Raw genomic sequence first — 10,857 nt, 5'->3', positions numbered from 1 at the left:
GGAGACTGAGGTTGAGGAGTATCTTGTTAGCACAGTGTGTAGAGCCATGCAGCTACCACCTCGTGGCACTCCTGGGAGCTCTGACCCTCTGAAGCAGGAGCTGAGCACAACAGCAGTACCAGGAGGTACCTGGGCTGTTTCCTACCCCCCCCAGAACAGCCTGTAGGGAAGCCTTGCTGGCTGTTGAGGCTGTAACTTGCTTCACCCAAATTTCCACCTAGACAAACAGCTGGGGGGGGTTCTGCGAACAGTTTGTTTCCAACTCTGCACATCTGAGCACTACTGCTCTATAGGCAGCATTCACTGAGCTTATTGTCTGAGCAGATGGAGCTCAGTTACTATGTGAACCTACCAAGTTCTAGGCTCCCTTTTAATTAGGGCAATGCACCAGGAATAACAGTTTAGAATTAAGGGCTTCTAACGATGCTGCAGGGAGGGCACTGGTGACTCAGGCTTTGTTTTCACAGTTGGAGGTTAAGCAGACCCACCATCCCAGGGAATTACAGCCCCTTCCTGCCAAATGTGGCTGGTTTTGTAATTATGCACAACATCACTCTCCTGGCACTGGGCCCTGCATAGATTTTACTCATGGTTTTGTCCCCCCTTTCCTTTCACTGCTGTCAAGGAGGGTGATGGCAATTGTTTGCTATTGGCTGTTAGAGCAGAGCAAAGTGTTGGTCTCAACACTGTCTGCCTTGAAATCCAAGTAGCTAAACTGCAGGAGGCAACTTTTTTCTTCCTGCTAGGCAGGAAGCTAACAGTTTCCCCACAAACTGTACAGGAAGGCAGGCTGTGCAGTTTTTACTATTTATTCCATTCCTGGTATTAACACACCCCTGCAAACAAGTATTTAGCTTGCTCAAAGCAGCCTTGGTCCATTTCAGTTCATAATTACATATTTTCAGTCAAACTCCTGCAAAGTTTAGCTCATTCTACATAAATACAGCCCACCCAATAAAGTATTTCCATTCAGCACAATGAGTAGCCTGTAGCTTTCCACTGTGGTCATCTTCACAGAACCTAGTTACTTTTGGGTAAACTGTCATTCCAGTTCTTTTTGGCTGACTTCATCCATGGGTTAAGTTCCCATTCTTAGCAGAACATTACCACCACCTCCCCTGCCCTGCCAGCAGCGGTGTTCTCCAGAGTATCACATCTCTATGAACTCCAGTCTTTTTGCTGTTTCTCCTCCTTTTCTTGTCAAAAGAAGGGCAGGTTTCTACCCCTCTGAGATCAAGCTCTTGGCCCAAGGAAGCAATACTTCTTGACAGGCATTCTCTCCTGCTTTCACTCACTGAAGTCAACTCCCTTCTTAATTCAGGCAAGTAAAGACCTCCCCAGTTTTCCCTCCAGGGCAGGAGACCAAAGCTCCAGCTGAGTTTGTTGCTGCTGCACTCAAGGCTTTTTGTGCCTGTAAATTCACTTCTACAGCTCAGCGAAGACATTTCTTGAAAGCGACTGTCTTGATCTGGCAGTTTGGAAGCTGAAAGGGAAACAGAGAATGGCAGGTCTAATTTCTTATTCAGCTTCAGAGCAGCCGTGAGCACCAGCGAGCACCAGCAGGATCCTGTTACCCCCCGAACAGCCACTGGAAAGACTATGTGGAGCAGGCTCTGATTGCAGCTAGCTGTTTGTCCACCACGACAGGAGGCCCAGGCCTGGCTCGCTGATTGATCCCTGCTCAGAGAGAGACGAAGAGAACATGCAATTGTAAACTGCATGGAGAATACAGGACTAAATGCGTAAAAACATAAAATCTCTCCCCCAAGTTACCAATGAGGTACTCACTTTTTTCCCCTATCAGAGCCTGCCCTGCACTTGCCCAGGCTCCTTGAAACGTTGTCAACACTACACCAAACCTTCAACACTTGAAAATCAAGCACTTCCCCATTCCACCTCCCAGCAGTCCCAACATACTCCAGCTGTGAGAAAACACAGCTTTCACTGGCTTAGATCCCTCCTCTTCATTATACTCAGGTGGGTCTAATGCCAAAACCCTGCATAGGAAAGACCGCTCAGCTGCTGCGTAAACCTTGGTGTGGTTCGCCCAGCTCTGCGCTCCTCATACGCTCCATCCTGCATCCACACTCTGCTTTCAATCGGCCTCCCAGGGGGAACTCCACCAACAACCACAAAGTGTTCCAGTGAAAACACACAGCAAACACAGAGCGACCACAAGAACAATCTCCTTTCTCCCCTTTGCCACTCCTTTCATTTTGTGACTATTTCCTTCACAGTCAGCTTAAAGCAACAAGTTCCTTGGGAAAGGGATACTATTTTAGACATAGAATAAACCACAACATTCACAAAGCTGTACAAATTATGCACGTAATTACCACAAGAGTGTAGGGTGCCTCCTTCTTCTGGACTTCTTCTGTGGCATTTGAAGTGGAAGCCTCTGCAGAGCTGGGACCTGTTGGTGATGTATCGACAAACGTTTCATCCACGACTCGGAAGCGGATCTCCTCCCCAATGTCCATGTAAAGGTCGTGAGCCCCTTCTTCCGTCTCATATTCCCACACCCACACCTGCTCTGCTTCATCGCTGGCCAAGCCAAGGGTTAAGGATGGGAACAATCAGTATTCTGCCTGACACATCACTTCCTGACAGTTTTGAGAACAGACTCAATCAAAGTCTTTTCACAATCTTTTCTCAAACCCCAACGCACTGTCCCAGGTTATCATCTGCGCAGCCCAGGAGCCCCATCTTGTTTCTGGTTTTCCTCCTTCAAGGTGTATGCTGCTGGGCAGAGTTGGGCCTATGCCCACCCCCAAAAAAACCCAACAACAAAAAAGACCCCAAAACAAGCAAAAGCCCCACCCCAAACCCAAGAAGACCTCGCCTACCACAATTAAGTATGTTAGTCACACCACATATCTAGACATTACATGATGTGGTAAAACCGGCATTCTGTCTTCAGCAGTGGCCAAGACTAGCAGCAGGGATTACAATGCGGCTGTTCGGGGGACGCGGCCATTCATTTCTATCAGCGGGCACAATGGTCCTGCAAAACCTAATAAGCATGAGGCCTGTCTAGCTGTGATAACAGTCTGTGGGACTTGCCCGACACAACGGCTTAGCTTCTGCCACTGAGCACCTTCATTGTTGCAGTAGTGAATGCCTGTTGGGCCAGCACTGCACAATCTTTTGAAATGAAGTAGTAAAGTTATCAAAGGTGATCAAAGGATACAACTTAGCTGGCTGCTGCAGGGATTCTGGTGGGATGACAATATCATCAAAGAATCCAATAGAAACTGTGGAGAAAAGAATTTGATTAAGACTGAAACGATTCTTTGCAAACGATGTACTGCAGTGATTCCTAAAATCCATTTCTAGACTCATTCTCCTTCCTGTGTTAGGAAGGACATCTGAGATCATGCAGGAATTATTCTTTGAGCCACTACGCTCAATTTCAGTTGGCAGCAAAGCAACCACCCAGCTGAAAGTACATAGAGCAACAGAGGGCACAGTCTTCATGCCCACTGGGAAAGGAAAAGGCTGTTTGGAGCAGGATTGGAAATGAAAGTGTTCCAAGAAATGAGTCAGATGCTATAGAGGTCTGTGACAGAAAAGAGCTTAGAAATCACAGATGTAACATGTGAACTAAAGACCAATATAATGCTAGAACAGCCCCCACCTCCCCCTTGAGCTTTCATGATGTTGAATTTTATCAGAGTGGACATGCCCAAATTCAGGACCAAATGCACCCAAGATAATCTTACTGTCCTAACTTAACAACAGGGCAGAGGAGCTCACTTGCATGGAAGGCTCCTACAAGAAAGGAAAACAACTCATCAATTATGTATTCCATGAATCTGACGCACTTGGTGCTCACACAGATGTTTCCCTGCCATGTTTTCAGGTACAGGAAACGATCATGAATTTGCACAGAACTATAGGGAAGATGTATCAGACCAACACAAGCCGATACTACCACTTTAAAAAAAAAACAAGCGCTGTTAACTGAAGCGAGAAAATGAATCCAGTCTACGCTCCAGATGGGGTTGCCTGTACTTCTTGGGCACACACATAAGTGACAAAAGGAAAGGAGAGTGCAGACAAAACCATCAAGGGCAGGGGAAGCTGCCAGGCTCAAGCTACCAACCACTCTCAGGTCAGAGCAGCACCAGAGGCCAGTGATAGTCTTTAACCAGCCTACACACACCACTACACAACCTGAAATCACAGTATCTCAGAAGACCCAAGAGCTCTGCAGCTCATGGGTCCCTAACGTTAGAAGTTGCAGTTTACCATGAACGCCATCCTGACTGCAGCTTTTAATCTGTCCAATCAGAATCTCATCCAGGAAGGGATGGAAGACCACGTAGCGGAAATGCACTTAAAAGAAAACAGATCATTAATGTTATGCCCATGTTGGTGAACTATACTCCTTCCACAGGGTGGCAGCCATTAAAACAAAATCCCACATCCTATATGCCCTCTAAAATGCTTGCCCAGTTTCTTTTACAATTTCCTTACAGGCACTAATTTGATAGAAAAACAGGAATAAGAGTTCTGATTCCTAACTGTTTTGTACGAATTCTGACAGCAGTTGATCAGCCGTGTCCTGTTCTCTGCTCTTCAATCTTGCAAGAGTTTAAGTTCACAGAGTGAAACTGTAAGATGAAGAACACGGACCAGGGCCTCTGCTTAAGTTACGATGTGAGCATTCCTGCACAATACTAAAAGGCCAAGAAATTATACTTTCTTGTAATGCTTCTGCTCCTTTTATCTTTGTCAGCAATGCTGTATTTTCTTTAAATTAAATATTTGATATCAAATATTATCAGAGTAAATAAGATTCTCTAGCATAACTGTATTTTTCATCCAGGTTAAATAAAATGTTTCTAACTCAGCATTTTGCATTATACTTATAAGAATGCTATACTAAGACAATCTTGGCCAAACAGTGTATGAGCAATTTAACATCATTTTAGCTGTCCATACTTAGTGCTCCTCTTTTACATAAAATCTGGCAGTACCTTAAAGAAAGAGTTATTACCAGACACAGTGGGATTTATCAAAGTGCTATCCCAAATTCTGAGAGCAGACTTTTTTTCCAAGCTCAGAGAGAATATATTCTCTTGTTTCAGTTCAAGGAGTATTTCAAAGTTAAGAAGCTGAATGGAGATTAAAGCAAGCAGGAAAGCCTGCCATCCTCCTTCAGTATTAAGAGAAGCTTTTATTCGGAGGTAGCGAGTTCTATTGAAGTTAAAATTTAGACAAGGGGAGCCACATACAGTCAGTCCAGTTCCCTTCTAACAGGAAAGATTTCATTTGCTCAAACTACGCTTCCATATTGAAAATTGAAACTAGAAAAATGCATCTCTTTCCAGCTTAAACTTATTTTAACTCAAAAAAAGATGTAAAATTTGCTTTTATGCATTTACTTCCAGTTTTTACTCAGACAGATTTGCCAAAACTCAAAGTAAAGAAATTAATCATTTCTTATTTAAAAAAAAAAAAAAAAGTCACTGGAAACACTGGAAATGTATGCTGAACCAGATCTGTCGAAGTCTCATACAAAAACGTAGCAAAACTTCCAGCTAGGAAAAGAGCATCAAATGCTGTGCAAATATTATATGCAGAAACCTGTTTCAACATTCTAGCTAGGGAAAATAAGCTTCAAAAAGAAAAAATACTAGAGAAACACACAACAATTAATACAACTTACTTTCTACATGCAGATTTCCAATCATTTTGAATTAAATTAACCTCTTCCTTACCCCATGCCTATGGCTCTAATTGTAGAGCAGAGATGGACTGCTAGAGAAGGCAAACAACACTGGCTATTTACAGCTGTATTTGTACCCAAAAACCGCCGAGAAGAAGAGACTTTTGCCATGTTCCTCTTGCCCTTCTAACAGGCACAGAGTTAATGCTATGAACTTCAGTAGAGTTCCCCTAAATTTACTGTCCCTAACAACTGAACTCAGTTTACATTTCCAGATCACCAACCTTCTGCAAAACTATATGAGTGAGGACAAGCATATACCTTTGGTATGTGATGCACCATCTCCAGGGAATATGTATGAATCTTCCAGCTTTGTGATATCATACAGACAGATGCAGAGGCCGACATTGTATACAACCTGCTCAAAGGAAAAAAAAAAAAAAAAATTAAAAAGCAATAAATCAAGCAACATACCAGGTTAAATCAGATAAACCATCAAATTTATACACCTTTTCAAAAGGCAACAGAAGGGTGACAAGATGGAAGGGAGGCTGTTTTGGTACACTCCCTTCAACAGCCCCAGCCCTAACCACACTGCATTGTAGGGAAACCCCTAACTTATTCAAGTGTTATGGGAGCACATGTTTTCACTGGCACTGGCAAGAGCACTGCTACAAAGAGAAACCCTTGGGGTAACTGTCAGCGGTGAGAGAACTTGACCTGCCAGGAGAGTAAACAGTTGCCCACAGATATCATTCAGCAGCCCCACAGCTTGTCCAAAGGCTAAATGTACTTTTCACTAGAGTTACACTCTCAGAAGCCTCTAGGCTTGCCTTTGTCTTTATATTAGCTCTGGGGAGAGACGAGAAGAACTCTTGGTTTCTCTGCTACTTCTGAGATGGCTTTATAGCCTACAGAACTTAAGGCACCTACCAGTCATCAGCAGATGAGGGAAGACTTTTGCTTTTCATAACCTGTCTGTATAATCTGCTATTCACAACCCTCAATCACTTCAGGTTGTGATTTTGAGCTCCTTTCATGTTCACAAGCCGCGTTTTGAGTTTTGCAGCCATCTTGTGCTGAGAACTGTAGGCTAAACACAGTCCCGGGGGCTGCACAGGGAAACCGTGATCTCCTGGTCTACAAAAGAACACTTTTTTTATATCCTGCACCAAAGACCAACTTCTTACTGCCATGCTGTATTTCAAGTACTAAGCACAGATCAAGTCAGCTATTAACACCTTCAGTTCTCTTCCAGTATCACTGTTCTACATTTATTTCCAACACCTTTTTTAAAATTCCCCCACTGGATGGATTAGTTCACATCTGCTTTTCAGACTGTGTTTTGGATTGCTACTCTGAACACAAACTAGCAGTTACTTGCGCTTGTCTTCCATGCTTCTCTGCCCCATCTGCCGTCTCAGTATCTTCCTATGACAGCACTAACCATTAGAAAAAAATCCCCCTTGAAACGATACATGGCCATCTCTTTGTTTACACGCTCTGATATTTCAGTCGCTGGGGATGGCCTTCACATCTAAGCCATTCTAATGCCTCACCTGCACACCTTATCAGGAACAGATAAAAGGAAGAAACGCTCAGGGATGTTATGACGCCTGCACCAACCTACATATGGCCCACGCTTTACCTTATTGGCCAATTTCTTGTTTAGCTCTTCAGCAATGGATTCGTTCAGTTTCCTTTCAAACTGCCAGGGAGGAATTCTCACTGTGTCAGTCATCTCTACCAGGACAAACATGGCGGCGGGGAGCACCTCTGAGGAGAGCCAGAAGACACCAGCAGCCTCAGGAACCGGAGCCCTGCGGGGACACCGAGACCCCCAACACCTGACCGGGGGCGGCCCGAGGAAACCCCCCCAGCGTCCTGCACGGAGCTTCGTGGGGGAGCACCCCGGCTAGCCCAGAAACGGAGCGGAGGGGGGGGGGCCGAAGGCGGCCGCGCAACCGCCGTCGTAGACAGCGGAGGGAGAGCACCAACAGCTCGGCAGCCGGGAGGGAGCGCGGCGGGCAGGCCGGGGAGGGCCGGGCAGGCCGGTGTCGTGCGGGGCCGGTGCCGGCGGAGCCCGCCGGGCCGCGGCCGCTCCTTCTCCCTCACCCACCTGCCACACGCGGAGCCCCGCCGCACAGCTCGCCGGCCGCAGGACGCTTCCGGCGCCTGAGCCAATCGGCCTCGGCGGGCGGGCCCGCACCTTGATTGACGCGGGGCGGAGCGCTCATGGGGCGCGGGGGCGGAGCCCTGTCGCGCCCCGCCCCGCGGCGGCCATTTTGTCCCTCGTCAGCGTGGGGCGCTTACCTGCTGTTAGCGGTGCGGGGCCGGGCTCGGGCTGCGGGGCTTTGCGGTGGCCCCCGTGTGAGGTTTCGGTCCATATAAACGTGGAAAGGCCCTCGGCAACCGGGCGCCCTGGGCGGGGCTGCTCCGTATCTGCCTGCCGCCCCCCGCGGGTGTCTCCGCGGGCAGCAGCCCCTGGCAGCTGTTGTTTCACCTGAAACAATCCACAGCTGCAGTTACTGTAATGCCATTTATCGTTTTCGTAAGCTTCGATCCCGACAGGGCAGCAGAGAGCAAAGTTTGCACCTCTCCAGGAGCCAATGCCTCGGCTGTTCGCCTACCTGTACAGCAAAACCGGGGGGGTTTATAGCCCTCTTGGGCCTAGAAAGTATTCTTTGCAGCAGCAACTGCCCAATGCTTAGGTCAAGGTTATCAGGTACATGTTGGCATCACGTGTTGCTGGAATAATTTATTCTGAATGTTAACTGCAAAAAAATATCCCTGTGGTATGATTTTGCAGGCCTCGGTGCATTCTGCAGCGAGGTAAGCAGCATGAGGGATGGTAGAAAACAAGGGGGTGTGCTAATGTCTGAAATTTCTGGGGAAAAATGAAAGGAGGTTGTTTGAAGTGTGTTCAAAAAAAGATTTGCCAGGAAAACCAAACATCTCTGGCTGACAGTGAAAACTGCACTGTCAGCATAAAGGCTTTGATGCAGAGCCTAAGTATGTCATCCCCCACACCCCCCAGCAGCACATAGTGGGACAGTAATGAGTGTTTCAGATAAGAAATCATTAAATGTTGAGCTGTCTTGGAACAGGAAGGGGAAAACGAGGTTGTAAATACCGTGGCTAGACCTCATTAACAAGATACGTGTCCTGGCCAAGGAGTTTCTGATTTCTTTGCAATTATTCCTCTTTCACCAGGATCTGTTGGGTTGTGGGTTGGTTTTTTTTTTTTAAACAAACATGGCTGGTCTGTGCGTGTTTGCTGTGTTTGTATTAAATGGGGGGCCCTGAAATGAGTTTGCCCGTCACCTGAGAAGAGCAGCATTTTTCTTGGAGCAGCATCTACCATCTCAGCAAGGAGCTCTGCCGCCAACGCAGCAGACACCGCTCTATCAGAACACCTCAACCCAAATCCCCAGCGTTTCTTGCTCTTCTCGTCCTACTTCAGGGAGCCTTACAAAGGTTCCTTTTTCCTGTGCTGCAGTCGCGGCTGTGCTAATCTCGGCGCGGCACAGTTTTGCTGGCACACGTGCCGCATCCCTTGCTGTTCTGTCCTGGTCTCACACAGGTCTGGCAGTGCGAGGTTTGACCTTTAGCTGGAGTGCCAGTTTTGCAGGTATCTGCAGCTACTTTTTCAGAAGAGAGAATGGTTCCTGACCCTGTCCCTCTTCTGATGGCAGGGGAAGAAGTAGCCTTGGTATCACAGGAGGAGGTAGAAGTTAGACACTGTTGATACTGGCAAGGTGATCACTCTGGATGCTTTTGTATGTAAGAACTGTAAGGTTAAATAGGGACAGGGGCTCGGGAATAGTAGGCTGAATGCTCGGGAGAACATGGGAGATGGAGAGAAGTGGATTTGGACAGAGTCATGTCACACTTCTGTTTCTAGCCCGTCCTTGAGCTAACATTTTTCACGCTTCCAATAGCCGTGCCCCACTGGGGGCTCTTGGGTGCCCAATACGAAGCAGATGCTTCTCCCTTCAGCCTGATCTACAGTCCCCCAAAAACAGCTGTGAGCAATGGGGGTGCGAGGCCTCACTTCATATTGGCTTGTGTCTTACGGTTGGGTCTTTGGTGTCTTGTAAAATGCAGGCACCAAGCAAGCTCTTCTAGGGTGAGGATGTGCAGAATGTCTCTCTCCTGTATCAGCTCTATGATCGCCAACAAGGGCTGAACACTGCAGGCTGTTCCTCGGTAAGGATGACAGGATTCCTCTTCTCTATGCAGCTACATATTTGAGGGAGCTTGGCGGAGCGCAGTGGGCAGGCAAGTGAAACTTGCAGGTACTTTGATACTACTCTGGGGAAACTGAATTGAAATGTGTGCAGAGAAAGATGGCGATGGCAGCGTCAGATGAGCTTCATTGCCTTAGATACCAGGCTACAAACACCGCCAAGCTGAGTTGAACTGGCAATTTCTCAGCCTCCACCAGTAACATCACAGGCTGTGGGAAATGATTTCCAGTCTCACCCTCTGCAGGTAACCCCCCTGATCCCAAGCAGGGTGTGCCTGGGCTTTCCTACAAGTGACAGATGTTGCTCTGTTACCACCTAGGTTTTCTCCCTGGAGGAATTCCGTATTTCATAAGCACCATCTTGAATGTAAAAATATAAACGAAAGCCACACTTTGCCCTGTAAAACGTGGGTGTTGTCGCAACTCAGCTATTGATAGCGCTCAGAGTTATGTTACATTTAATGCTGCAGCTAAGGTATCTTGATGTTGGAGATTGTGTGAACAGCCTCATTTTGCTGGGTGGTCTCTTTTTGTCCCAGTAATACTGACACAATGAATATCCACAAATCCGCAGTGCCTGTACACACCTTTTCATACATAACCGTAAAGTCTCTAGAGTCTCTCTCAGCAGTATTGGGGCTTTTCCAATGTTTGGGAGCATGGTTCTTCGATGCTAGTTTTTTTGAAGCTTCAGCTGCTGGAATCCAGGGATTGCACAAGGATCTTTCTGTCACTCAAGAGAAAATCCCAGACATTTCTCATTCTCACAATTGTACAGGTGTCCTGGTATCGGCTGGGATAGAGTTAATTGTCTTCCTAGTAGCTGGTATAGTGTTATGTTTTGGGTTCAGTATGAGAAGAAAGTTGATAACACACTGATGTTTTCAGTTGTCGCTAAGTAGTGTTTAGACTAAGTCAAGGATTTTTCAGCTTC

At 46.8% G+C, this 10,857-nt stretch overlaps 1 protein-coding gene across 5 annotated transcripts; it reads right to left on the bottom strand.

The window, feature by feature from the left end:
• Nucleotides 1–799: 799 nt before the first annotated feature.
• Nucleotides 800–7,871, bottom strand: POLR3H (RNA polymerase III subunit H). 5 transcript variants are annotated; one of them, XM_075051019.1, is made up of 7 exons: nt 7,794–7,871; nt 7,323–7,494; nt 5,996–6,092; nt 4,252–4,338; nt 3,191–3,254; nt 2,337–2,544; nt 800–1,677 (listed from the first exon to the last, which is right to left on the bottom strand). In XM_075051019.1, the coding sequence occupies exons 2-7, from the start codon at nt 7,431–7,433 to the stop codon at nt 1,624–1,626; spliced, it is 621 nt and encodes a 206-aa protein (XP_074907120.1). In that variant the 5' UTR covers nt 7,434–7,494; nt 7,794–7,871; the 3' UTR covers nt 800–1,623. The 5 variants fall into 5 exon arrangements, with proteins under 5 accessions (XP_074907120.1, XP_074907123.1, XP_074907122.1 ...); XM_075051022.1 differs by having other exon boundaries at nt 800–1,483; XM_075051021.1 differs by having other exon boundaries at nt 7,323–7,450; nt 7,794–7,841.
• Nucleotides 7,872–10,857: the final 2,986 nt, after the last annotated feature.

This window comes from Buteo buteo, chromosome 19 (genome assembly GCF_964188355.1).
Source record: "Buteo buteo chromosome 19, bButBut1.hap1.1, whole genome shotgun sequence".
Taxonomy (NCBI): domain Eukaryota; kingdom Metazoa; phylum Chordata; class Aves; order Accipitriformes; family Accipitridae; genus Buteo; species Buteo buteo.
The sequence above is the reverse complement of the archived record's forward strand: the minus strand, read 5'-3'. Positions and strand labels throughout refer to the sequence as shown.